The following is a 27574-nucleotide window of genomic DNA, read 5'->3' on the forward strand; positions in this document are numbered from 1 at the left end:
TACAGTATTCCTCAAATTCCTGTTATCCGTGGGTCTTTAATCTTTACACATGTAACCAGAATTCGATCCCAAATTTACAGCGACAAATTAAAGAGGTAAAATGTTAATTCATACTCCGCGCTTCGAGCTGATGACTTTGCAATACGCATAAATTCCGTCCGAATTTATATATCCCGGGAATAGAGTTCCAAGTTGTTCAATCTTGCCAGTCACTTGTTCTCCTCGTTCTCTTCTTCCCCTTCTTCCACCTTGAATGGCAGCCAGGTGAATTTACCGCCGCCATAGAGAAGATCATGCCCGGTGTAGGTTTCCAAATGTTGAACGTTCTTTCTGACATACTCCACCAGGCGGCCAAGAGCTTCAGCGTCCGTGTGTTTCTTATTGTAAAACAGGTTCCTGCAACAGGAAAATAGTTAACCTTTTGAACTACAACAGTGATTATTTACTATTTTCTCCCAACAGTACCACTACTACATGGATTTCCACTATCGCGTAAATTTTACGTACGTACAGACGTAAATTTAGCTGGCTTTACGTACGTAAACAAAATAAGAAGCGACGTATGAACGGCTCGCGTAAACGTAAAAAGTTGAGCGTTGTTCAACTTTTTGCATTTACGCACGCAGCTCACACATCCCTTCTTATTTTATTTCCGTACGTAAAGCCAGCTCAATTCACGTCTGTACGCACGTAAAATCTACGCGACAGTGGAAATCCACCTTTACGTATATAAACAAAATAAGAAGCGACGTAAAAAAAAAGTCGAGCGCTGTTCAACTTTTTATGTTTACGCAAGCCGTTTATACGTCGCTTCTGTTTATTTTGTTTACGTACGTAAAGCCAGCTGAATTTATGTATGTACGCACCTAAATTTACGCGACAGTGGAAATCCACGCCGCCGGTAGCGGTTATTGTTTTTTGGTTCTATCATGCGGCTTCATTCTAAATGTTTTGCCATCTCCCTAGCTTTCTAACAATGAGGTAAGTTTAAAAGGGCGCGATTTCATTTCTTTCTAACAAAATCGCTTTCAATGAACTGAAGGTGCACCTTCGGGTTTTTTTTTTATTTTTATTTAGTTATTTTATTTATTTTTTTTACGCAAACGAGGACGGCGACGTCGACGCCACAAAACAAAAGTCTTAATTAATGAGCAAAAACAATCGCTCTGCACGTGCGTTTTAAGTTTTTGCACATTTCTTTGTCGTCCTCTGCAAAACAACAACGCGAAATTACCGAATTCAAGGTTTTGTGGAGAACGTGAACACACAACGGTGATTTTTAATTATCTTCCTTTCCTCGAACGCCACGCCTACCAATTTGGTTCCTGGATAGTTCGTCGTTTCTGTTGAAGTTAAGCGAGTTGAAATAATAGCGAAGCTGCACAAATTAAATGATGTTATACTTTTTAGTGACATTTTCATTGACGTTGCCGCCATGCATTCGTAAGGTCCCTTAATTATAACGCACGTGCAGAGCGAGTGTTTTTGCTCATCAAGCCTTTTGCTTTGTGGCGTTGTCGTTGTTGTTGCCGTCCCCTGTTTGAGCGAGCACTACAGCTCACACTACATCATGTAGATTATATGTTGCTTCGATAGTGTGAACACTTGGGTGTTTTACAGTTGCGAAACCAACACTTACCGCCATAAAGCCGTGGCTAAGACAGTGTCGTCACACAGCAAACCCTGTAAGTAAAGTAAGTAAGAACTTTATTAACGTGTCACAAATATTACGCATCTAGCATGCACAAAAGTACAAAACCATTGTGAAGTAATTTCAGAGCCCCTTGAAGACACAAAAAAAAAAACTAGTAATAATCAAAGATTAGGGAGTGCGTTCGATGTCAACAGGCTCTCTCTCCTTGGCCAAGGTGGTGACGATGTCATCCGCCCCTGCAAAATCTGCGGGGATGCGAGATACGCGTCCCAAGATCCATTCATTCAATCAACATTGTCCCATACAATCTCGACTCCAATGTGTATTAAGAGTGCGTTCTTTCTACGTCGAACGCAATTATGGAATGAAATTTGCCATTAACTAAATGGCTTGTAGATTATCCAAATGTGAAAAAATTGAATGTCGCGAACTATCACTCTTACCAAAAAAACAAAAAATAACTTTTTACGAAAGTTTCTTCTAATAAGGAGGAACGTAGGCGTTATTAGGCTGATTTAGCAACGGAACGGGAACGTCAATTGACAACGACGCGCGCATCAAGGATGCCCATAATCCCCATATATAGTCGAAATAGACCTGCATCCAGACTATTTCGCGCGCTCTCGCGTCCTCAAATGACGTTCCCATTCTGTTGCTAAATCAGCCTATTGTAAAATCGTACCTCATCTAACGCAATCGTGAGTCCGTAGAACTGTTTCACCAAAACACGTAAGTTGTCTCTGACGACAACAGAGTCAATGGTCTGAAAATAAATGCGCAGTAATATTCTTATTCCCAGTACTTGTACGACTTTGTGCTATAGAACGGTTTCCAATTTGAGTATCAAAAGCTTTGCATTACTACACTCTGCAATTGACCCTTCTCCAAAATGGCAGCCGAAAATTCAAATAAGTTAAAATTAAAAACATATACCAGTACTAGAAGGAGCACTTTTTCTTTAGTAACCCTGCAAAGTTTCAGCGCATCAGGCGTTATATCAGCCGAGAAAATGTAAGTTGAAAAATGAAAAATTTACAGACGTTTGTATGACTGGGGGTATGACGTATACCCCCAGTCATACAAACGTCTGTAAATTTGTCAAATTTCATCTTACATTTCCTAAGCTGATATAACACCTTATATGCTGAAACTTTGCAAGGTTACTAAAGTAAAGGTTCTCTTTCCAGTGCTGGTATCAGCTTTTTCATTCAGTTCAATTTTAACTCATTCAAATCTGTTGCCGCCATTTTGGAGAAGGGTCTATTGGTTAGCAAAACTTGTGCTACTTTCTCAATCAATGGGAAACAAAAGTCAGTCATGACTTGCTCACATGCGATTTGTTGCCCTTGACATCATTCACATGACTGTATTGGCTTTGATTTCTGATTGACTCACTGCACTGCTTACATTAATTTCATTGGGCAAAGAAATTTATTACATGTACTTTGGTTCTAATTGAAAATTGCTCTCTCTCTCTCCTTGTCTGCTTTTCGGTGAAAGATCCCAACCCCACCCCGTCCATGTTCTTGATGATACTGACCCTACTAGGAAGTGAAGTTTTTGCGTTCTTCCCTGCGGATTCTCAAGCAAAAGAGAGACTGCTCGCAGTCTAAACTTAGTTTTGCGAGTGGTTAAGGGTCAATCACTCCTTGCTTTTCTTACCCCAAGGTTCTTTATTCTCTCCTCCACATCAAACCACATCATTTCTACCAGCTTCTTGTATGTGAAGTGGCCATCTTTACCCTCAGCCTTGAGTCGCACCAAGCACATCCTTCAAAACAAATAACAATTAAAATTAATTTAAGTGTCAACAGAGAGCTACCAGAGGTAATCATTGGCACTTGCATATGTTTGCTTTTAAGGAGAAGATAAATAACAGCATCTTGAGAAACAATGTCAACTCTCATAGGAAGGAGGGGAACCAATGCTTTGGGGTTATGCTGAGGAATGTTGGAATTTGTTTAAAGGGGAAGTATCACGAAAACTTGATATCATTTCAAAACCCAAAAATGTTTGTCTGACAACAGAAACAAAAAAATAATGTCTAGTTTTGTTATAAATTAGCACCCAGTGCAATAAAACTGTTGATTAGTGCCTCTGGCCGGAGACAGAGTAGGTCGGAATGGATTGAAACTTGAAAAATGTTAGGCTAATGTTTTTCAAGTTTTCGTATTTTTGTTTCCAAAATGCGCTAGAACAGAGTACGAGTTGTTCCTGTCAAGAATTGAGTTGATTTCTTTTCTCTTGTTGTTCTAGAATTATTTTGTAGCAAAGTGAAGATCTTTTTTCACCATTTTTATCAAAAGAGGTAAAAAACCCATGATACTTCCCCTTTAAGTTCTGTTTTGACTAAATACATTTTGCGGTGTTAACAACTTGGTCCACCCCCCCTCCCCCACCCACCCCGCCAAAAATAAAAAACAGTTTTTAAACTCCAAGGTTTGAACAAAGGTACAACATACTTGTAACACAAAAACTCACCATACATGAAGATGAAGGACAATAAACCACGACTGGAATGTGTCAGGCAATTCACAAGCTATGGGTAAAGAGTGCATTGTACACATCAGTTTTAAATCCAGTTTAGTTCAAGATACAAAATAATATCAAAGTTATACTTAAACACAAACTCTGAAATTCAAACCCCACTTAAGTAAAAACTATAGTTTAATGCAATGTGAAAAGATGAATGCAACTCCTTCAATAACACTGTACTGGTCAGAGCCACCTAATCCCAGGATTAGTAACAGCAGTGAACTGACGTACCTTCAAAGAATTCTTCGAAATTCATGCCTTCAACACAACATGCATACATATTTCTTGCACTGCCTATTAAAACCTAGAGAAAAAATTATTACATTTGTTTAACTAATTAACTGTCATTGAATTAAATAGAAGGAAGACCCTTGCAGTTATTTAGGCAACTTAAGCAGTTGCAAAAAGAAATCCTGAAAAATGCAAGCTTGAACAGGATTTGAACCAATTCAATGACCTCTGTGATTGCCAGTACAGTCTTCTAAGCAACTTAAGTTGGTAGAGCACTTTTATAAGAAAAGTATGGGGACAAGATAAGAGAATTTGTTTTTTGATACTAGGGGTTAAAAGGGCTAAATGTATTCTTGGTTTTCACGTGACGTCATTAAATTCTAGAATTCAAAACCGGGAGGCCTACAAAATTATTACCTTCATTTAAGAAAAGATTATCTAAAAATATGTCTTTCATAATTTCTTAGCTCTATGTTGTACTTCCTTTTGAAAATAAAACAATTTCAATTTCCGAGTTTTCATAGTGCGTGACAGAGCTGTGCGACTCTTTGGGTGATTTTCAGCATTCTAAACAATTTAAGTTTGAGGAGAAATATTTATCTAAACAGTCGAAAATTGACAAGGGAAAATGAACCTCTTTTCTGGCTTATTCCTGGCCTTTTCCTGGCCCATCCTATTTCCGGCAGCCATGTTCGTGCCCCTCAGAGGGACACCAACATGGCGTCTCCATACTGAGCTCTAAAAATTTGTGTGAAACATTTTATCAAATAACTCAAGAACGGAATACCGCACAGACCTGACACTAAGACAGATTTCTTATTTACTTATCATCTATAACATGTCAATTTCTTGACTTCATTCATGGCATAGTTTCGATTTTTTTTTTTTTCACACACACGTCAATGGTGTGACAGTGAAAACCGACAATGTTATCATCCAAATCCTGGAAAAACTGTCTGAAATCACGCTTTCAGATGCAAAAGGGAAACAGGAGACAACCTCAACCACCGAAAACAAAGACAAACATCTTAAATTTACATATCCTTACTGTATTTTTAACCAAAGGTCCGGCAATGACTCGCAAAACCCTAATGATTCTGTCCATCAGGGTGCTGCCACTCATCAATTTCTCCTCCATTGGATCAACACTGCTCTCTGATCCCTACAGAGGACATAAAATACAAAATCACTTTTACAAGGCCATCTTCATCCCATGTTTGTTGTTCTGCCATGTCAGTGGACCATCCCAGCAATTCCTAGAGCTTTACTAGCTGTAGCTCAATTTGTCCCTGGTAGGGTACCTTTGCTAATTTCTTGAGAGGGGAAAGGCCTGAAAAAGCACAGTTCCTGCTCCTCTAAGTTACGGGTTGGCCAACAACCCAACACACAAAAAGAATGCCATGTTCACAGACCCCTTTCTTTCTCCAATCCCTTCTTTCTGTCCCTTCTACCTATTGTGACCAGTTACAGAAACAAAAACTTAAGTTCCCTTCTGCAAGGACATAATGCCCCAGCACACTGATAGATCAAAAATGTCAGACAATGTCTGAGATAACTGAATGTTCTCAGCTGTTCTCAGCACAGATCTTACTTTACAGTGAAATGTTATTGATTGTTGAATCAATTTAGCCAGCAAATGCAATTCTGTACACAAGTTGCTGTCCGGTTAGCCTCACCAGACTGCAAAGCAGGAGGTTGTGGGTTTGAATGCCAGCTGGACAAATAAACTGGGTCTTAGGCCCCATCCACACTAATGCTTTTTCTTTTTGAAAACGCATACATGTACCTTTTGACGTGTTTTCGCCCATCATCCACACTAACACAACCAAAACTGCAGATGAAAACAGAGACTTTGAGAAATGGTTTCAAAAGTGGAGACTTATGAAAACGCATCATTTTGAAGACACTTTGTTTCCAGTGTGGACAGGTGAAAACGGAAACTTTTGAAAACGGTGACATAAAACCATCACATGCCATCGCTTCCAGTCTAAATCGGAGCATCTATCAATACAACTAATGGTCTTGTGATTTTAACACATGAGGAATCCTGTCTCAGTTGTTTTCATCATTTTCAAACCTTTAAGTGTGGATAAGTGAAAACAATTCGAAAATGCTAGTGTGGATGAAAATAATCTGCTTTGTTTTCGCTGAGATGAAAACAGACACTTTTGAAAGTGTGTTAGTGTGGATGGGGCCTTAAGACAACTGAGGAGCAGGTGCTGCCCTTTGCTTTGACATCTGCAAATGGTTAGACCTTCACGTGGCTTGGATGACCACATAGAAATGGTGGTCTCATCTCCAATTTGAGGACATAAAAGAACAACGGGCTGTGACCACCTTCCGTGCCAGCATGTGGTCAGTTTGCTGTGTGATTCTCTGAAAGGCTTCTGAGTGAATGAGACCACAACCGCGTATACAGTGTACACGTACCAGCCAGAAAGTCAATGGGATTTGCCAAGTGCTCTTATAAGGTGACGATGGACAGGGATAATGATGCCATTTCATTTCCAAAACTTGCTTCAACTTAGATTTCTGCTGGATCACGGCTGATGAAAATAACTACATGTATTTTTTTTACTGTGCACAGCCACAGGATGTACCACTCAAACCATGCCTAATGTTAAAGAAGGGTCAAACGTACTCTACCTGTGCTGTTGATTGAAATCTTGCAGTCTGTGCAGCAAGATAATTTGACGTACACCCAATCCTCTTGTGGGTGGATCCATGTTTATTGCTGAACAGCTGTACCTGTCTGCAAGCTAAGCAGCTCAAAGGAGCCTATGGAGATAACAAATGGATGAAGCAAAATTGAAAAACAGTCTTTTTCTACTATCATTTACAGATTTCCAAACACACAAGTGATGGGTCATCGAAAGAAATTGAAAACATAAATTTTTCTTTTCGTCTCTAGTTGCATCACGTTTGTTGTGTTATGTAACCTTGCCCTCTACATGTACGTACAATATGTAGCTATAGCTGGTCATATCAGGAAACGTAAATATGAGAACACAACGAAACAGATCATAACAAGAACTTCAAATACCTGAATGACCCTAACATTGTAGGCGCCGTTCATTAACCATAACCGCCCCAAGGTTACAGCAGATCTACGGAACAATTTGCTGGAAATCGAGTGCATCTTACGTAAGTTCACAGACTTTAGTAGGAGCTAAACTTTTACAACCGCCATCATCTGCAAATCACAAGAAAAACAAACCATTGAAATTAGTCTTCTTTCCCTTTGAGAAATACTCAATTCGAAATACTACTAATATGTAAAATACAAGGAACGTTTAACTGAGTTTAAAGCTCGTTCACGTACCTTCGTTTGACGCAAAAAGCCGGCCATGTTTTTCCTTCTTTACTTTCTATGAGCCTACTGCCTTATTCCAGCGGTAATTACTCTAGAACCCAGTCTATCCTCACGGAGAGGTCCCACGGTCCACCAAGATGGCGACCTCCAGCGCGTCAAGACTTGTCAAAGAAGTTTTAGTTGTGAACGGCTTGCCGACGGTTGTATCAAAAATTTCACCGAAAAGAAAACTTCACGGCTTAACTAGGGAATACCTCCACAAGTACGTCATTGTTGTAATTCCTGGAAATCCAGGCTTGGTGGAGTTTTATGACGAATTCGTCACGACTTTGTTCAACTCCCTCCACGGCAAGTGGCCTTTGTATGCAATTTCGCATGCTGGTAAGCAACAGCCTGACACGCTTTGTAGCTTTCATGTTATCTTCTTTCCTGTATGCACGACTTTTTTCAAGAAGAGTAGGCGGAAAGATTTCTGCACAGCCCCTACATTAATTATACATGCATCAATGTCTTACGTATAAGCCCTTTCACAAAGGACGAGCATGAATAGAGTTTTGAGTCGCAAAATATATACATAATTAATATAGAGGGTTGTGCGGAAAGCTTTCCAAAATCTGGCTACACTTGCCTGTGGTTTTACTTCTAATTGCCTTAAAAAGCTCTGTTAAGTCCAACAGCAACAACAACAATTTATTTGCATTCCCATATACATAGATGGTATTGCATAAAAAAAAGTAATTAAGTAAAAAAAATAAATAAATAAATAAAAGTACAGTAGTAATTATGTTAAGAAAGAGTACATAGCAGTGATAAAAATTAATAAAGTTTACCCCCTCTTTAATAAGCCCCCCTCCCTCCCCCCCCCCCAAAAAAAAAAAATTTGGAAGTCATTTTTTGTAATAAGCCCCTTTTCTGATAACCCCCCTCCCCTCCTCAACATGTGATGCTTTAGGAAATGTTGCCCTGAGAACTTTTCACTGTTTTGTAGTTCGTCCAGAGGAAAACCCCATGATTATGGGTAAGGTTTTGATCACAAAATGAAACACAAAGCAGTAGATAAAACATTGAAGCAATGTTTCCTGAAGGAATTCAAGGCCACATGCAAAAAATCTGGCAAACCTGAGCTAAAACAAGAAAAAGCAATCTCAAAAGCACTATAGGTAGCCAAAGGTACATATACTGTAGCCGCTGCTAATTTCACTCAGCTCTCTACTTTATTCGATAACTTCACCATTCCAAACACATCCTGACGGTAAACAAATCCGTTCCATAATGGTTCTTAAAAGACAAAGATTAAATAAAAGATGTTAAAAAATACTGCAAGTAACGACATGGAATAAGCAACTGAGAAACAATAGAAAACAAACGACTAACATAAGAATGTACCTTATCGGTGATTTTATAGTAAATAACCAGGACGGAAAAAACGGCAAAACAAAACTTACAACACTGAAAACGACGCGCACACTAAAAACTTATGCAAAGAAAACTGGCTAAAAAAGGGTAAAAGGAGTGACAGAAAGGCTATTTACATACATAATGATCTATAAAGGTGTGGGGGGAAAGGTATGAAAGACGTAACATAAACAAATAAAACAAAAGTAGGTGTAAATTATGTGCGCAGAAAAAGCGATAACTCGCTGTAACAGGTACTGCATTAAAACAATTTATTGTCTTTATGTTTTTCTTCTCTGTATTTTCTCTCCTCAGGTCATTCACCAACTAAACATTATCCTGTGAGCTCATATCTAAAAACTTCTCATGAAAAAGATGCAGTGGAAGAAAACAGTTTTCCATTGAGCCTCAAGGAACAAATCACTCACAAAAAGAAATTCCTCGAGGAACATATCCCTCCACGCTCCAAAATAATTCTTATTGGGCATTCCATTGGAGCCTACATAATACTGAATCTTCTCAAAACTTGCAATAGAGCTTCAGATATCACCAAAGCCATTCTGCTGTTTCCTACAATTGAGCGGATGGCAGTTTCTCCGAATGGCAGATATGTGACGCCCATGGTAACATATTTTAAGTGGCTGGCTGTGAGTGCGGTTGCAGTGTTTTCAATTTTTCCCAACTTTTTCAAACAGTTTCTTGTTAAGTGGTGGCTGAGTGACAGAGAAAATCTGATGTCAAGCTCGGTGGAGTCAGTGCTAAGACTTCTTACTCCTCAGTCGATAAATGGCGTTGTTACAATGGCACAAGATGAAATGAAAGAAGTGCTTCACCCTGATGATGAGGTAAATACCTAATTTCAACATGCATTTTCTCCTTACCAATCTATATACTTGTCTTATGCTACTGGTAAGGAGAATTTGTTTGAACATCTGATCAAGACATTTCATCTTTAGTGATCGTTTTCTTTATTCTCCTTACTTGTTTGTTTGATCAAGTAGTGATATTGTAAGGTGAAATTTCATGTTTATTTTATTTACTTTTTATTTCAATTTTTAAAATGGTGAAATAAGACTAATAAAGAAAGGATGACAAATGATTGAAATGACCATAAAGATTATGGTTAACAAAAGTCCCATACTAAGACAGATCACCTACAAATATTATTAAGGGTGCGTTTCTTTGAGAAAATCCGAATCTGGATTTTTGATCCAAAATCACTAAAGGAACCGATTCCACTCTGGGCAAGGATTCATTGGTTCCTTTGATGCACCATGATCCGAGTGATCTTAGATCAAAAATACAGATTCGGATTTTCCAAAAGAAACGCACCCTAACCTTTGATTTAAAATACACTAAAATTAATAATATACATGTGATTATACAAGAAAAAAATGCTCTGAATGACAGAGTGTAAGTTGTTAAATATTTAAATGCTACAATGAAAGATATACTTATTAGTGATGCATCAAAAATAAAATACTACAATAAAAGGTGTATTAACAATGAGTCCTGGAATTTGGTGATATTTTTTGGGAAAAAAAAAGACCAACATACGATTTGACATACAGGCTGTAGGTCTCTTATTTATGCCCCTGGAAGCCATTTCTTGAAAGACGCAGTAACTTACCGGACCCAATAAGTATATTTTTAAATGTTTTTTTGCCGATTACACAGTGATTACAGACATGGTACTTGGCCAATGTTTTCATTGAATTATAAGATTTTAAAATTTAGTATTCAGAGCTAAAAAAAATAATTGACCTCTGTTAAGAAACATTTATTACAAAGACACTTATCGGGCCATCTTAGTTACCAGGTCTTTTGAGAAATGGACCCCTGGCCCTTCAGTAATATTGTTTGTGTGAGTGTGTATGTGTATGTGTGTCTGTTTCTTGTTTGTTTGTTTTTTTGTTTGTTTGTTTGTTTGTTTGTTCTTTTTGCTTCCTTACAGTCAAGAATAATTTGCTTAAAGCTTGCATTGATGGTAAAGTGACTGCAGATATTATATCCTTTACAATGTATGTAAGTGGCTTAAAAACCTTCAATTAACATCACCATCTTTGCACTTAGATAATTGACCAAAATTTAAAGAAGTTGATCTTCTACTATGGAACCACTGATCATTGGGCCCCAGTCTCCTACTACCAGGACATGAAAAGGAGGTTTCCTGATGGTGAAATATATTTGTGCCAAAGGAAGTTTGAGCATGCTTTTGTTTTGGAATCTTCGGTAGAAGTTGCTGAAATGGTGGCGCCATGGATACAGGAGGTGATTCCATGAAATCTTTGAACATTTGCATATACAGCTATTTCAATTAACGTTGTCAGATCAAAGCTTAACGCTTAAGACATCTTCAGAGAGGCTGCCAACTCATTCATTTGATATCCTAACATTTATTTCATCCAAATGGCTTGCCATCGTATATCTTCACTGGACAAACAAGGCATAGCTGATTTTGATGAACTTATTCATTAAAAAAAATCCACAGAATCTTGAGGTCTTGTCTGAAAGCTTTATACTTTGATCCGACAACGTTAATTGAAATAGCTGTATACTATCTTGGGGATGTCTCGTATGAGAAACATCTATTTTTTTAAAAAAAACTTATTTATGTTTATTTATGAAACATTTATAGTTGCAAAGTTGGTAAACTACAGCTGCAACTTCGAATCAATCTTTAGAATGGGTTACAATAATTTTATCTTGTCAAAATTAGCTAGAAATGAAAAGCAAAAATACACATTAAAAATGTACATTAAGTTTAATAACATTTTATAGTAGGGATTTAAATTTCAAGTTATGTGTATGTCCATCAACTAAGTTAAAAAATTGCACTAGACTGGAAGTAATAATGATAATGATGATGGTGATGATGATGATGATAATGATGATGATCATGATCATGATAATACTTTACACTTTTATTGCGCATGTTCCATGGAAAGATGCTCCCATACACATAATTATTTATTAGCAGTAAACACAGTCAAACTAACTACCTCGTATGTTGTATAATCCCAATGTTTTATGCTTCGTGTGTGTTGTGAAAGACGAACTAACGTGCGTGACTTAAAATTTTGCATGATAAAAGATTTATTAACAAGAAAACTAATTAAATGAATAATGTCACGAAATTTATCACATGTAACGCGAATAAGATTAAGTGTGGTGACAAAACAGATTGCATAGTTTTAAATCGACAAAGTCCGAAGTTAACGTACTGCATACTGCTACGCAATTTGATGGTCTCTATTTCTCGGGCGTGGTATAATGACTCATATACCATGGCCGCTAAGCCGATCAAATCGTTCGAATTGTGTTATACAATGATCCAGTTTTTATTAAGAGCCATTATACCATGCCTGAGAAATAGTGACCATTGAACTGTCTTCTGTTTGTTCTTGCAAAGCGAAATCAGCAAGATCTAGCAACATTTCTTGTTTGTTTTTAATAAAGCAATTATTCCACTCACGCTTGTTGGAAATGAGATGGTTATAGCTATTTCTACCGTTAAAATCACCAAAAAATTATTATGGTTTGTTCGTTTCTCTGGAAATTACTTGATATTGCCTTCTTGCGCTCTAAGATCTAGTTCATGTTTGAATCTATTTCAGTACTTGTTCAAACATGTTGTGCAATTTAAACAACACCGCAAAATCCCGGGCCGCAGTCTTTTAACTCATTCAAGACCGACTTTAGGAACTCTTCAAGTTATCTTCAGTAATCGCCAATCAGGATTAACAGCGACGTCTCGCGCAAACAGGTCTCGTCTTTTACGCGGCAGCTTTTTCTGAACAAACAAACCAATGATAGATCTTGGGGATCTTATCACTGTTTCCGCGGCGGCATTCATTTACCGTCGGAGAACTAAGATCCCTAATACGACAATTTATTTGTCGTCGAGTCGTGTCTGCTAACTCTAATGAGGTACGTAATATTGCCTATTATGAAGATAACAGTGAACGAGGAAAACGTTTACTCCCACGAGTTTTGAAACACTTCATTTCAATTTTGTGACATTTTGACAATCCAAGTACAGTGTTGAACCATGTAAATTGGGTGTTTTTTGAAAGTAGCGCAATTAAAGGACGTGTATCGTGGGGATTTTTAACTTTTTTGGGTCAAAACGTTGGCGAAATATATACGCTAATTAAAAAAAAACATCTCTTGTTCATTGTTCACGGCATGCCAGCTGGTATGTTCTTAAAACACAATAAGGAAAATGTCAACCGATTTTCTTAAAAGGAGAACAGACAAATTCATGGATTCGTAAACTTAAGCACTTTAAAATACACTGCAGAATTAATTCTATGATCCATCATTTGTGTTATTAGTGCTAGCGGCACAACATTCACTGGTACCCTTCACATTCACATTGCCGCAATTACCACCATAATCGCCCACGACTTGCTCCCGTCTAGCCTCGTAGTTCGGTCGGTAGAGCAACGGAGGATCAAATGCGGAGGCTTAGTGGTTTAGTGTTAAAGGGAGCAGTGTAACCTATTTTTAGTGTAACTTTGAATGACAAAAACCATATTTGTAGCGGTGGTTCAGTTATGTTAACAATTGCCCTACCAGTGTACAAAGAAGTAGTACTAATTAATTTTGGCTGCGGTTGACTTGGATGGGAATAGATTGCAACTTGAAAGAATTGGCCATTTTTTTTTTAAGTTCGTCCTATCCATTTTAACTATTTCAGTTAGAGCAAAAACTGATTATCCTGGGAGAAACCACTAAATAGTTTCCTCCCAGTACTCTTAGAGAAATTTTATTTTATTTGAGCAGTTTAATTTGAGCATTTTTCAAATGTACGTGATTCGCTGTGTGGTTCTTGTCATGAATTTGATTCGCGTCCAGAACTCACTTTAATTATTTCTTTGCTCCATGCTCTTGAGATTTCTGAATGGTTGTATTGCCTTTAAAACCATCGAATAAGGGATTTATTGTTCTACTACATCATTCTTTAAACCTGTCAAATTTTGAAAGTACACTAGCACAGTTCGTGCTGAACTATACCTTGGACTATAGGGTGTGGGATGCTCTCATATCATGCCTATTCTCTTGTGCGTGTGTGTGTGCAATTTACGGTCAACCAGTGAACTATTGCTAAGCATTCTGGTGTGCAGATCATATCGTTCACTGGGAAACCGTTCGCTCACTTTGGCGGCCTCTAGATAATGGAACTCTCTACTGTCTCATATTAAGAATGCAAGACCTGTCAATTCTTTTTAAGTTCTTCTTGAAACTCACCTTTTTTTTAAAATTAGCCTTTCCCAATTAATTCACGATGTTGCGTTTTTATTTGTTTTTACTTCTGTCATTTTATTGTTATATTTTTTTTTTTTTAGATTGTAAAGCGCATTTGATCATTTTCGTCATGAAACATGCGCTATATACAAATTGATAAATTATTCTTAATTGTTAAAAATTTTTATTGGGTCGTATAGCAGTTTTGAATACAACGTACAAACGTCAAGCGTTGACTTGAAATGTTTTTCGTTTTCAATTTTGCGCTTGAACGTCGAACGCAATTTTTAAAATTTTGTTCTTAGTTTAAAATCAACAAAAAATTAGGATGTAGATTCAGCTTGTGCAGACGGGATTCGTTGTTTAAACTACAGAAATGAGATTTCGCAAGTTTTTATTTGAACCTAACAGCATAAACACCGTAAAACAATCAACGATTTTCTCACTTTTTCTGTCATTTAAAGAAAGTTAATGAAATGTTTATTTTGGTGATATTGCGTTTCCGAAATATTTCCTTCTTTCTTATAATTCAGCCGAATTTATTACTATTTAAGAGCAAGAAAATCTTTTTCTTTTGCCCTTTCTTGGAAAGTAGAATGCCATTTGGGTGAAGTTATAATTTTTCGTAGCAAGATATTAATTTAACTTTTCTTGCAATAAATAAAGCTTTTCCCTAGTTCCAAAATTGACTCAATGAATTTGCTTTCAATAGAAAACTTATTGAAATTTGTCGCATTAAAATTTTGTTGTTTAGATTTAATCTTTTTCTTGACATTCTAATCATAGACTGAAAATGATAAGCTATATCAGGCAAGTTTTTTTTTACTATTTTTCTGTATTTGATATACGTAAAATTCAGTTTCTATTTTGTTAAAGTGTTTTTTCGCGAGCCTATCTGTTTCGCTACACCTTTCTAGCCCGGCGTTTATATAGCGCATTTTATAATGACAAAAAAAAAATCAAACAAGCCTTATAAAACTGTCTGGAGGACCTGAACAGACCGCCTGTACTGTGGGTGCAAATTATTCCCCTGCAATTCACAGTCAGTAAAGGTCCAAGATTGGTGCCCCCGTCGTTAACCAGAAGCCAGAGCTTTGAATAATCACTTTCTCAAATTAGCGTGCTCTATATGCTACATTGTAAACTTGTGTAAATCGAAATAGCTGTCTCGTTGTTTCAATTGTATTCTCGACTTCCGCAGTTCTGTTTTGTCTTCACTTTAGCGGGGTGCTCAATTGGAAAAATTCCCTTCGTTTGCTCTACGTTTATAATTTATCACCGTGTAGATAACTCGAATTTTTCATTTGAGATATCGCTTTAGTGTTTCACCCGACCGAAGCAAGTGTTTGTTATATATACCCGCTGAACCAACAAATTCCCATAATTTTCATTATAAGAACTGTATGGCGATCGTTTGAGAGAATTTCGATCTTGACCTAAATCAGTAAGGCTTTCGGTCAACGCAAGAGTTAGGTCACATGACAACAGTAACTCATTCTTAAAGCATTCGATAAGTTTGTGTTGCACAATTCAGGTGCGAAAGGAAGCGATAACCTGAATACTAAATACAGCTGCTTTCGAAACACAATGTAGATGACATCTACCAGTGGTAAATTTGTCACGTTTTACTCTGGTTCTCGATGTAATTTGGTCGAAGCAGGAAATGAGATTCTGTAAGTTATGAGAACGCGCGCAGCCGGCAAACAATTCTCAAAATAAGGCAATTCAAGACGGCTACAACATGTCCGAAAATGGGAATTACACCTCACCGGATTTTAGCAAATATTCTGTCGGAACTGTGGACATCGTTTTTGCTGTTCTTTACGCTGTGGTCGTTATTGTTGGTTTGATCGGAAATGTTCTTGTCATAACCGTGGTTCGCAAAACAAGAGCTATGCATACAACCACAAATATTCTTCTCGTCAACTTGGCGGTCAGCGACGTGATAACTTTACTTTGGTGTCCAAGGACATACAGCTTCGCGTTTTACCCGATACATCCATTGGGAAGTACTGGGGACTATATCTGCAGGATTTTCACTGGAAATGCTATCATCGGTGTCGCAATTGCGAGTTCTGTTTTAACGCTGACTATTCTAGCGACCGAGCGATACCACGCTCTAATGAAGCCTATGCGAACTGAACTTCGGTTAAGCGTTGAACGTGTTAAATACGTTATCGTGTTTATTTGGATCGCGGCGATTTTAATAAGCCTTCCGGACTTTGCAGAAAACAAGTACAGCGAACAGTACGGCCGTTGTGTGTGTCCGTTTAGCTTGGAGACCGCCTCTTTACTTCGAGTGCATGTGGTCTGCACCATAGTCTTCCTTGGTTTTGTTCCATTTGTGGTTCTCGCGTATTGCTATTTTCAAATCATTCGAGGATTGTTTTTCAAGAAAACCGTCTTTTCACAAGCGCCTTCCGGCAGGGGGGACCATCACACGAAAAAACGCCTGGCGAAGCTTTTGATAAGCGTAACGGCAGCATTTTACATCTGTTATATGCCTTACGGAGCATTTGTTTTATACATCGCGCTACAAGACCGCGACAAGCTCATTTCTGAACAGGAAATCCTTTCAGTCTTACTACGTGTTTTTGAATTACTTGTGACTTCAAGCTCGTGTCTGAATCCAATTCTTTACGCATTTCGTAGCTCTAATTATTGGGAAGGTTTCAAAAAGATCTTTGTTAAACACAATGCAGTTCACTCGAAGGCCGGAATGGTTTCAACCGTGTACAGGGAAGCCCCTGAACCAATGTTTTCCACGGCACTGTAGAAATTTGACACTTACATGATGTTTGCTTACTTTTCGCCCGAAGTTGTTTGCTTTAGAGGTTTTTGGAGGTTCCTTGATAAAACTCGTTCAGCCTCGTCCAAGATGACCATTACGGCTTACCAAATCGTCTCAAACTCGCGTGCGTTTTAATGAGTGTGAAAAAAGACGAATAATACGGCACAAGTCGTTATGCATTGCGTGAAGAACGAATTAGCCCTGACTAAATATCAGCCCGGTTTGAGCCAAGCGAGGTCGGATTGGAAATTCCAATTCGGCCAAACTGGATGAATATAACTCGTGAAGTTTTTGCCTGAGCTAAAAGTGAACTTGGGCGAGCAATTTCAATGGAAATCTTAGTCTTGAACACGCTGTTTTCCATGTGGTTTCCTCCACCTAATTTAATGTTCAAACTTGTCAGATAATTCAAATTAATTACGAAATTTCGAGACTGATATTCGCCGCGTATAGTTGCGGCAAAAGAATTTGCAAGCGTTCTGTCTGTGAAATATAAAAATGAAACAATAAGAAAAAGTAAAATATATATGTATTAACTAAGTAAAAAAAAGTGTGATGGGATTCGAATCCGCGCAAAATAGGACCAAAATGTAGCCAAAGATGTTACTGTCTCGAACTCCGTAAGTTCAAATTACGTTCAGAGACAGAAAGCCTTACTTTACCAAAAACGTTTTCATTCGGAGCTGAAAGATTGAACGGAGTTCCCAAAAAATGACCTTAGTTCAACAGCATATGGCAAACGTTACCTTTTTGTTTAAGCTACAGTAGTTCAGCTCAGTTTCGCTCTACATTCAAAAACTTTTATTAGAATAAGGGTTTTATCCATTAAGGATTTGTAAACTTGAAATTCAAGACATTTCATTGCATGTTAAATATTTAAGCATAGAACAAGCAAAAAATGGAAATGTCAAAATTGAAATAAATACAAAATACATATATTAATCTCAAAAGGAAAAGTCCTTTGTTTGAAATTCAACTGTCATTTGTCTGTGATAATAACTGGGCTTTTAGCTGAGTTTCCATATTACCCAAAGAGACTGTTTTCTTCTTTAATGTCCTCACAGATGTCACTTTTCATGCAAACCCGATTGTACCCCACTAAGCTCTCCACCGTTCAGATGCTTTTAAGCCCATGTAATTCGAAACGATGGCTTGCGGAGACTTCAATTTTGCAGAGGCTCAATATTAAACTTAGCGATATACGCAATTAGTTCTGAAAGCCGTTTGTTAAGACGAAACACGACATTATTAGGGAGCTTTAGCGACGACCATGGCGACGGCAGCGAAAACGTCACTATTAAAATGAATTCGCGTTTCTTCAAGCGTCGTCGCGATTATTCCAACTCGCTTTAAATGTCAGGTGTAGGTGAAATTTCCTGGAGTTGAATTCTTGGAGACCGCACCCAAGTTTAGAAAGAGAAAGAAAAATTCGTCGTCGTGTGTGTTTTTACGTCCTCCATAAAACGTCCCATCAGGAAATTTCACGTCCTAGTCGTGCAGTGACGGCAAAGAAATGTACCAAAAAGTGTAATGCAAGTGCAGAGTTGTTGTTTTGGTTATTAAACCTATTGCTTTTTTGACGTTCTCGTTGTCGTTGCTAAAGCTCGCTTTATTAACTTGGGTAATCTTTGTGAGTGTGCTAGTGTTTATTACACACGCGCTTCTTTCCATAATTAATTTCCCCACTGATGTTTACACATATTTTATGTGCACACATATATAGTTCTAACACATATTTTATAAGTTTGCTGTGCAAAAATGTGTTTATTGCCGTCTCCAGCCGAAGGAGCGTCTTTCCAGTTATATTTTCTCGTTTTCAAAGTCTAAGCCAATTCACCGAGTTTTGAAATGATTATGTTTTTTCATGATCTTGAAGTCATTCCAGTTAATTTCTTTGGCGTTTACAATTTTGTAGGATAAGGTTTCCTAAGAATAGAAACTCAGTTAAAAATTAAATCACCTTGGGAGAGAAACACCCCACGCTGACATTAATTTACCAAACTTATAACAACATTTGGAATGAAATTCCATAAACCGCGGATAAATTTAAGTAAAATAATCCGCTTAAGAATGACATTTAATAAAAACGGGTATACTAAAAAAAAATCATCTTCAGAGTGCCACCTGCTTTTCTCGTGCATTTGTTTCAAACGCCACTCTGTTTTATCCTAATTTGTTTCGGAAACTTCAAAGACAGACAGAAAAGGCGGCGTTTTGGGTTTAGACAGTCAGTTAAGGCTTGTGTCTGGTAAACACTCTTAAAATTTCGAGGGAAGCAAATGTCAGTTGTAAGATATGTATACGGTTATCCAATTTCAATTCGTTGACTTGATTGTTATAATACAACGGCAATATTTTGGCGGCTCTAGATCCGTTTTTTGTCTCTCATCTTGTAATCCCCTGTATTATGACAAGGTTCGACTCGTGATAGGAGCACTCGGTTTTTTTTCTAAGTATGCCTGTGTCACTTACTGAATAATACATCATTCTTGTTCTATAAATGATTGCATTTTTGATTCGATCGTTCATTAAGCAAAAGTGGGGGGAAAAAGACTAGCTAATGATCTTGTCATCTGCTGAGGAAAATGTCACAACTGTTGTCCAGAAACTAACTTACATTCTATAGTGGTTTACAGTCATATTTTGTTTTGTTTACCATCACATTTACACATTTATTCCATTGCGCATATGCCACACATTGACATTCAAATCCTAGCTGTACGCAGGATTTTTGTCCCATGAACCAAGTTTAATGGCCTTAGCTCCCACGAGTCTCCTGTAGCTCAGTGGTAGAGCACCCGAACTAGTAATCGGAAGGTCTTAGCTTCGACTCCTGATAGGAGCACTCGCATTTCTTTTTTCCAAGTATGCCTATGTCACTTTGAATAATACATCATTCTCAAAGAACCTTTTCTCTGATACGAAATTGTTCTTAGGGCACAGCGAGAAATATAAGTGATTTCACTAAGGAAGAATAAACTAAAATAAGTTTTTGGTGATTTCTCCAAAATACCCCCGAAGAACTTGAAAAAGCTGGCCAATTTTTTCAAGTTGCAATCTATTTCCATCCTCGGCCAAAGATGATTTATATCAGTTTCTCTGCACTATTAGGATTATTGTTGATAAAATTGAACCATTATTTTAAAATTTTCACCGATACAAAATGTATTTTATTGCTATTTAAAGGGACACTAAAAATAGGTGACACTACTTCTTTAATAAATTATCCCTTGAGGGGGTGGGGAGTAGTCCGTAATACTTATGTTCGCTTCAGGCCACTGCGTTTAAGGACGGTGCCTACTTTTGCTACTGCGCATACGTACTACGCATCTCGAGATACTCGGGTTTCCTATGGGTGGTGCCTACTAATACAGGAATATTTTTGCGCAGGTTAAAACTATGCGGAGAAAGTAGAACTCAACAAGTGCTTTTGGTATCCAAAAAGAAAATTAGGGGTGACCATGCATTTTTCAGAGACAATAAAGCTTCAATATAGCAAAAAAACGCCATTTATTGCTTTGTATTTTACGGCTCTTAGAATAATTGCTGAAAAATGCGGGGTTACCCCCAATTTTCTTTTTGGATTCTAATAGCCCTTGCTAAGATCTGCTTTTCTTGCATAGTCATAAACCGGGCAAAAGTACTTCGGTATTAGTAGGCACCGGCGTCTTTAATTATAAACACAAGCTTGCGGCCGTGCAAGCGCTCCCGTGGGGTTTTAATACGTTTTTCGCGTTTGCTTTCGTCCCATTTTCCGTGCGGGAAAAAAGCGAAAAACGCTACGCAGGCTATATAAACACTGGCCTTTCAAACCACCAGCATCGACAATGAAGAATCAATATCGGAAAGTTTAATTCAACTTTCAAACCATCTGTACTCTTAGAGCGGTTTTCAATTGAGTGTCGAAAGTAATTTCCCGTTTGCTTTGGTATTGCATAACTACGCTCTGTGATTGGTGAACAAAACGCGCGCCACTTTCTCAACCAATGGGAATCCAAACCAAAACCAATCGTGTTTTCGCCGCACGCGTTTTCCCGCGCTTGGCGCCAGTTACATGTATTTGCTTCGAATTCTGATTAGCTCGTTGTGTTATTTACATCTGTTACGATTGGCCAGAGTAATTACTTTGGTTTTGGTTTTACGACACTAAATTGGAAACCGCTCTAATTAGAGAGCAAAGCAATTTATTATCCAACTCAAAGGTTTTTTCAAGACATGGCTTTTAATTCCCTTGAATGTACGTTTGCACAGCGTATCCTCTCTTTATCGTTGTTTCTCCAGTATCATCGCTGTAATTTCCTCTTCGGCTAAATTCGTTTCCGCGCAGAAACATTCCACCTATAAGAAGACAAATTTTCTGTTAGTTTACAATCACGCTGACAAACTGAGATTTATTCAATCGCCGTTTAAGTTCATCACATACATAGCTATACAACTCCGTCGTGAACCTCAAAATTTCTGGTGGGAGTGCGTGGCTTGATTCTCCAAGCCCTGTTTCCCAGTTTCATGCAAAGATATGTAATTTTCAGTACTTTTTAAGACCTGGGTCCAGTTGTTCAAAGCCCGATTAAGCTAATTCTATGGTTAACGTGAATTCTGATTCGAGTTTAATTACTAAACAAAGATTCTTCCAAAAGATCAGTTTGTCCCTTAGTTTTGACTTCGACGTTCCTTTACCAATGGCTTAAAATTAGCTTTCCAAATCAGTCGTTTTCAACGAGCGAGATGAAAACCCCGCTTAACCTTTAAATCGTGGATTAACGTTAATCGGCTTCCGAACAACTGGGCCCTGGATTCTGGAATCCCACACCCGTTTCTGCAAAAGAGGAACAAATGCGATAAACTTGCTAATTGCGTTCGAAGTTAGCAGAACGCATAATATTCGTGGCGCTTCTTTCTGTTCAGGGTTTGGGCGCCATCTTGGATTGCCTGACCACTAGCCTCGATTTCATGCCAGAGCCTCGAGATCGAACGCACTTCAGTAATCCATGATTATTACTAGTTTACATATACCCAACTTGTCCAAGGAATTTGCATAAGAGCTCTCTCACTGGCTTAGAAGGTGCGCAGGAATTTTGAAATAGAATCAAAACGGGTTAGGGCATTTGCGCGTGACAGCCCCAGTGAGAATAGTCAACAGTATGCCAAGCTAAGGTTAAAGTAATACCTACCTAATCCTCCTCCTCCTCGTCTGAAGAGCGGTTTCCTTTGCGTGGCGCGGGACGGTAGCCCCCTCTCGACCCTCCCCAAGGTCTCGGGAATGGCCCGGGCGGACCCCAAGGCATCATAGGAGGCATATATCCGCAGTAGCACCGCCTTTTGTACGGGCTGTAGTGCGCGTTTGGGTCTCTGAAATTTGGCGGTCAAAATCATAAATAATTCATCAAGTAAGAAGGCAATACATTACGTCCATTTGGGTCAGATGGATGAATCTTGATACCCAATGAAACATCAGATCAAGATCTTTAAAAGGGTTTTGATCTGAATGAGATCAAACATTTACATTTTAATGAGCAGCAATACAATGCAACACCTCCAAAAAAAACAAAGCACGCCGTCTAGCCCACACACCGTCACGTTCATCTGTTTCTCATGTTTGGAACCCCAGATAAACCACGAAACCCGAGTTTTTGTCATGTTATTTCAAAAATATTCATGATTTGCCATGGATCAGAGAGATTTGTAAAATTTTTTACTTAGGAATAATTTTAAACGAATATCACCGCAAGACAGCGCTGCCCAACAGTGTTCAATTATTATAAGTAATTATATTTACACTTCAGGATTTCGTCTACAGGCTAAAAGGTTAGAGTCACCTTGCACAGCATAATAAACAGCATCACAGGAAAGTACTGCTCAGTAGCTTTCATTTGAATGGTCACACTTTAGGATTTCATCTACAGACTCAAAACTTAGAACCACCTTGCACAGCATAAAAAACAGCACCACAGGAAAGTACTACGCAATTGCTTTCGTTTGAATTGCCACACTTTCGAATTTCATCCACAGACTCAAAACTTTGTACCACCTTATGCACCATACTAAACAGTACTACAGGAAAGTACTGCTCAGTAGCTTTCATTTGAATAGGCACAATTTCATCCACAGACTCAGACGTTAGAACCACCTGATTAAGCATTGTAAACAGGACTACAGGACATTGTTGCTAAGTCAGAGTAAAGTATTCTACTTTTAGATGGTTAAATCATGTTAAAGATGCAAGGTTTAACGCTGGTAATAAAAAATGTGGCTGGAAGCTCTTTCCTCACAACAAAAGATCCCTAAGTAAAGTAACTTTGTTTGGGTTTTCGGATCAATGGTTTGAGTCAGAAAGTAAAAGACTTAAGTAATTGTTTTCGTAATATAGACTAAGATCAAGTGCATCCAACGAGAAAAAACGGCCATTTGCTGTTTCCTAGATAGTATTAATGCCTTTACAAAGGAGATTTTCGTAAGCTAACAGAGTTTGTTCTGTGAAGATTCGTTAGCTAAATATTTATGTCGCAGAAAGTGTATGATACAGAGTGGATTGAAACTTGTATGTCTCGCGAATTTTCTAGCTGCTGTCATGTTGCCGTGCTTTCGGAAAATGGCCTTATTCCTCTATCTCTGGCACATTTTTGTCCCTCCGAAAATAAAAGTCATTATTTCTTCCATTTAACGAATGTTTAGAATGCCAAATCAACTGAGAAAGAAAACTCGCCAATTATTTCCAAAATTTGAGGGGATTTTAAAAGGCCTTTCGTACTCAGTAATCCAAGATACTATTATCGCCTTTAAAACGGTTTTTTTTCTTTAAGCTTACAGGGTTTGCTCTATAATAATTCGTTTTCTAAACTGATATTAATTTACGTCGTAGAAAATGTATCAAACAAAGACTTAACCCGCGAATTTTCAGGCTTCCGTTGCCAGGCTGTCGAAAAAAGGCCTTGTTCTTCGCTGATTTTAAAAGAATTTGTCCCACGAAAACAAGGGGAATAATCTCCCATTTTACGAAAGTTTCATAGTGTCATTTCAACAAAAAATACTCGAAATTTCTTTCCAAACTATGAGGTAATTAAAGTCTACGGCTTGAACAAGACTATGTCCTGAAGGTGGAAAGCTTGTCGGGTTTCGGATCAGTGGTTGGAATCCAAGAGAGTTTTTATGTAATTTTTCTTAATAGACTTACTTTACCTGTACAACTCCATCCCAAGTTTTTCCAGAAGTGGTCTCCTTTTTGTTACACTTGCGTCATTCTCGTTTTCAATTGGAGAACTATGGCAGAGGGAAATTACGGCAAGAAAAATTGCAATTCCTAGAAGAATTCCACGTTCCATTACGAAGAATAATGTCCCTAGCTCCAGTTCTCTTCAAGGCTTAGCTAGCTACCGAAAAGATTTTGTGTTTTTTTCATCTTAATCCCCATTTATATAACGCATATTTGAGCTATAAAAGTAATCAAAGTAATATCGCTAAAACAAAAGTTTCTAAGAAAGCTCTTTTGTGCGATGCGTTAATATTTCGTTTTAATTACAAGAGCAATACACTTAGCAATATAGAGACCGCTCAAGGACATTATGCTCTCCAAGGTTTCAATTCGCAAGGGCCGGTATAGGGAATTTTTCTTAAGTGATACAGTATGCAATATCACCTTACCTTAGAGTCAATATGAATTCAACATTTCAGTTCAGGTGAAATAATTCAAGCAAAGGCTACTACTGAGAAGCAGTTTTCTGTGTTATTATTTAGTTCACAAGGTGGTTATTGATAGATATATTTTTTTTAGTCAGTAACGGGCATACTCGGATAAAGAAAATCTGAGTTTGTCAAGTGAACCTAGTTTAATCTCCTAGCTCCCACGAGTTTCCTGTAGCTCAGTGGTAGAGCATCCGAACTAGTAATCGGAAGGTCTTAGGTTCGACTCCTGATAGGAGAACTCGGACTTTTGTCCGAGTTTGCCTGACTTAAAAAATGCATCTATAATTTCCTCACTAGTCTCAAAACATCTCACCACATTTTCCTTCACAAGGTGAATATTGTTTTTGCCAAAGTTGATGAAATCTTAGAAGTGTAACCATTCAATTGAATTTTACTAAGCAATACTTTCTTGTGTTACAATTTCTGCTTATCTGTAAAATGAAATCCTACCCTAAAGTTCTAGTATTCAGCGATAGAAAACTAATGAGCCATAGTTTCCTGTGGTACGGTTAAATACAAGGTGGTTATAACTTTTGAGTCTGTGGACGAAAACCGTTTGAGTGTGTGTGTGTAAAATCCTACCTAAAGTGTCACCATTCAAATGAAAGCTACTGAGCAGTGCTTTCCTGTGGTACTGTTTATTATGTTCTACGAGGTGGTTCTAACTTTTAAGAGTACGTTAAAGGCCAAATTGTGCCTCATGTAAACGAAAGCTACTGAGCAATACTTTGTTTTGGTCTTGTTAATTACTTCGGTTAAAAATATTTTTGCGGTTGTCGCATTTCTTTCAAAGTCGTGAAGAGAGAAAGTTATTTATTGTGAAAAATAGTGTCACGAAATATTTCTCTTCCAAAAACGCTCGAAACTAAAGGGGTATGCATAGGAATTGAAAGGTGTTTTTTTTAACTGTGGTGAAATTTAGTAAAGTAATTTATTAATGCCAATAACACGGGGAGTGCTTGTGCAATCTCCCGAGCCAGAGTCTCATGAAAAAGTGCTTGACAATAAACCAGATCGAATTGGAATTTGAAAATATGGGTTTTTGAGAAGATGGGAAAATCGGACTACCCGGAGAAAAATCCCTCGGAGCATGGACGAGAACCAAATAGAAACTCAACCCACATTTGACGCCGAGTCCGAGAATCGAACCCGGGCGACATTGGTGAGAGGCGAGTGCTCTCACCATTGCACCATCCCTGCTCCCCCCTAAACTTAAACTAAGTACCTTTTATCGTACAAAAATACACCTGAAACGCTGAGAAATATTTCAAGTAATTCGGTAAAGGGGAGACCAAACCATGGTCAGTTTTAATCGATTTTTTCAAGACACAAGCGACTGAGGGCTTAGAATAAATTGGCGTTCAATTTTTTCTAGTTATAATCCACTTCCATCCTCGCCGTCAATGAGCAAAGACATTTGCAAATAGTTTTGGTGCACTAGTGTAGTAACTTTTACCAATACTGGAATATTACTTTTAGGTTTTCTTCCTTGAAAGTGTTAAATCTGGCTTTCCAAAGTGTTATTTAAAAAACGTGACATAGTCCTTTTAAAATGTTGCCAAAAACAAGTTTATACTTTTTGCAAGGTAGTTCTCACGTTTGAGTGCATGGACGTCATTCTAAACTGTGGCCCTTTCATTGAAAGCTTTTAGAACGTTCTTTTATTAGCATTGTTTGTTTTTTGATATTTTGATCGAACATTGGCGGAATTTGCCTTGGAGATTTTACAGAAGGCTTCCCTTGACAGTAAAGAGGTCGTATAGCGTCAAAACCTCAAAAAAATAATTTAGCTAGGATGGAAACAGCCAGGACATTTGAAGACAAAAACAATTTATCTGCATCGATAATTTCACAGAATACAATAGTTTAAGGGAAATTAATTGTCATGGAGATTTTGAATTTTTCGCGTGAAAATGGTGCTTCAATACCATCACTTAGTAACAAAATATTTCTAGATACACTGTGAGGAAGGAAATCTGAATTTCTGGAAGAAAAACAAATCATGATCTGTTATAGGGCGTTTTGAAACGAACATGTAAGAAATTGAAAAACCTTAGCCCAAAAATTTTTCAAGGTGCAATCCATTGCATCCCAATCCATCTTTTGCCAAGACAATCATTGGCAATTTTAGTACATTGGCGTTATAATTATAAGAAAACTCGAACAGTATTTTTAGGTTTCTGTTTTGGGAAAAGCGTTTTTAGAAATGACACCAAATCCTCGTCACGCTCCCCATTTAAAAAGAAAAGTTGGTGCCTGGTAGGGGACCCAAGCTTAACAAGTCGAGATATTTTTTCGCTAAAAACGATGTTTTCCAATCATGACATAACCTCTTTTAATTGATAAGAAAAGTGTTAAAGGACAAATCCTCAAAATAGTAATTACTGTGGTAGAAAAATACCAGAGCAGTCGTTCTCGTACTCAGGACAAAATGTTCAAATCGTGATACAACCTCTTTTAATCTTTAATCCCTTATATTGCCGTTTGATGCATCACTCATTAGTTGATCAATATATGTATAAACAAATGGGAATTTCAGTAGAAACGCTAAAAATTTCCATCGGTTGCAATAGAAGAAGAAGCAAGGTTTTTGCATAATGGAAGCAGAGGTTCGACAAAGCGATTATAACTGTTGAGAAATGACCCATTGGCGAGTGTGTCTACTGTTTCGTTCAGTTTATGTGTATAAGCAAATGGGAATTCTCTTAGCAACGCTGAAAAATCC

The 27574-nt window shown here is 37.8% G+C and overlaps 4 protein-coding genes across 4 annotated transcripts; 2 read left to right on the forward strand and 2 right to left on the reverse strand.

The window, feature by feature from the left end:
- Nucleotides 1-7809, reverse strand: LOC146485575 (ubiquinol-cytochrome-c reductase complex assembly factor 1-like). Its single transcript, XM_085103357.1, has 10 exons — nt 7743-7809; nt 7464-7613; nt 7067-7198; nt 5469-5582; nt 4421-4493; nt 4136-4193; nt 3317-3425; nt 2337-2417; nt 1640-1683; nt 1-396 (listed from the first exon to the last, which is right to left on the reverse strand). Exons 2-10 carry the CDS (start codon nt 7557-7559, stop codon nt 210-212), a joined length of 894 nt encoding a protein of 297 aa, XP_084959483.1. The 5' UTR covers nt 7560-7613; nt 7743-7809; the 3' UTR covers nt 1-209.
- Nucleotides 7810-7861: 52 nt separating this feature from the next.
- LOC146485576 (lipid droplet-associated hydrolase-like) lies at nt 7862-12377 on the forward strand. The gene is made up of 3 exons (XM_085103360.1): nt 7862-8114; nt 9444-9973; nt 11202-12377. The coding sequence occupies exons 1-3, from the start codon at nt 7871-7873 to the stop codon at nt 11409-11411; spliced, it is 984 nt and encodes a 327-aa protein (XP_084959486.1). The 5' UTR covers nt 7862-7870; the 3' UTR covers nt 11412-12377.
- A 3025-nt stretch (nt 12378-15402) lies between these two features.
- LOC146485577 (QRFP-like peptide receptor) lies at nt 15403-19768 on the forward strand. The gene has a single exon (XM_085103359.1). The coding sequence runs from the start codon at nt 16120-16122 to the stop codon at nt 17152-17154; it is 1035 nt and encodes a 344-aa protein (XP_084959485.1). The 5' UTR covers nt 15403-16119; the 3' UTR covers nt 17155-19768.
- Nucleotides 19769-21372: 1604 nt separating this feature from the next.
- Nucleotides 21373-24562, reverse strand: LOC146485578 (uncharacterized). The gene is made up of 3 exons (XM_085103521.1): nt 24346-24562; nt 22341-22518; nt 21373-21507 (listed from the first exon to the last, which is right to left on the reverse strand). The coding sequence occupies exons 1-2, from the start codon at nt 24486-24488 to the stop codon at nt 22341-22343; spliced, it is 321 nt and encodes a 106-aa protein (XP_084959647.1). The 5' UTR covers nt 24489-24562; the 3' UTR covers nt 21373-21507.
- Nucleotides 24563-27574: the final 3012 nt, after the last annotated feature.

This window comes from Pavona decussata, unplaced genomic scaffold (genome assembly GCF_977016875.1).
Source record: "Pavona decussata unplaced genomic scaffold, jaPavDecu1.1 SCAFFOLD_26, whole genome shotgun sequence".
NCBI lineage: Eukaryota > Metazoa > Cnidaria > Anthozoa > Scleractinia > Agariciidae > Pavona > Pavona decussata.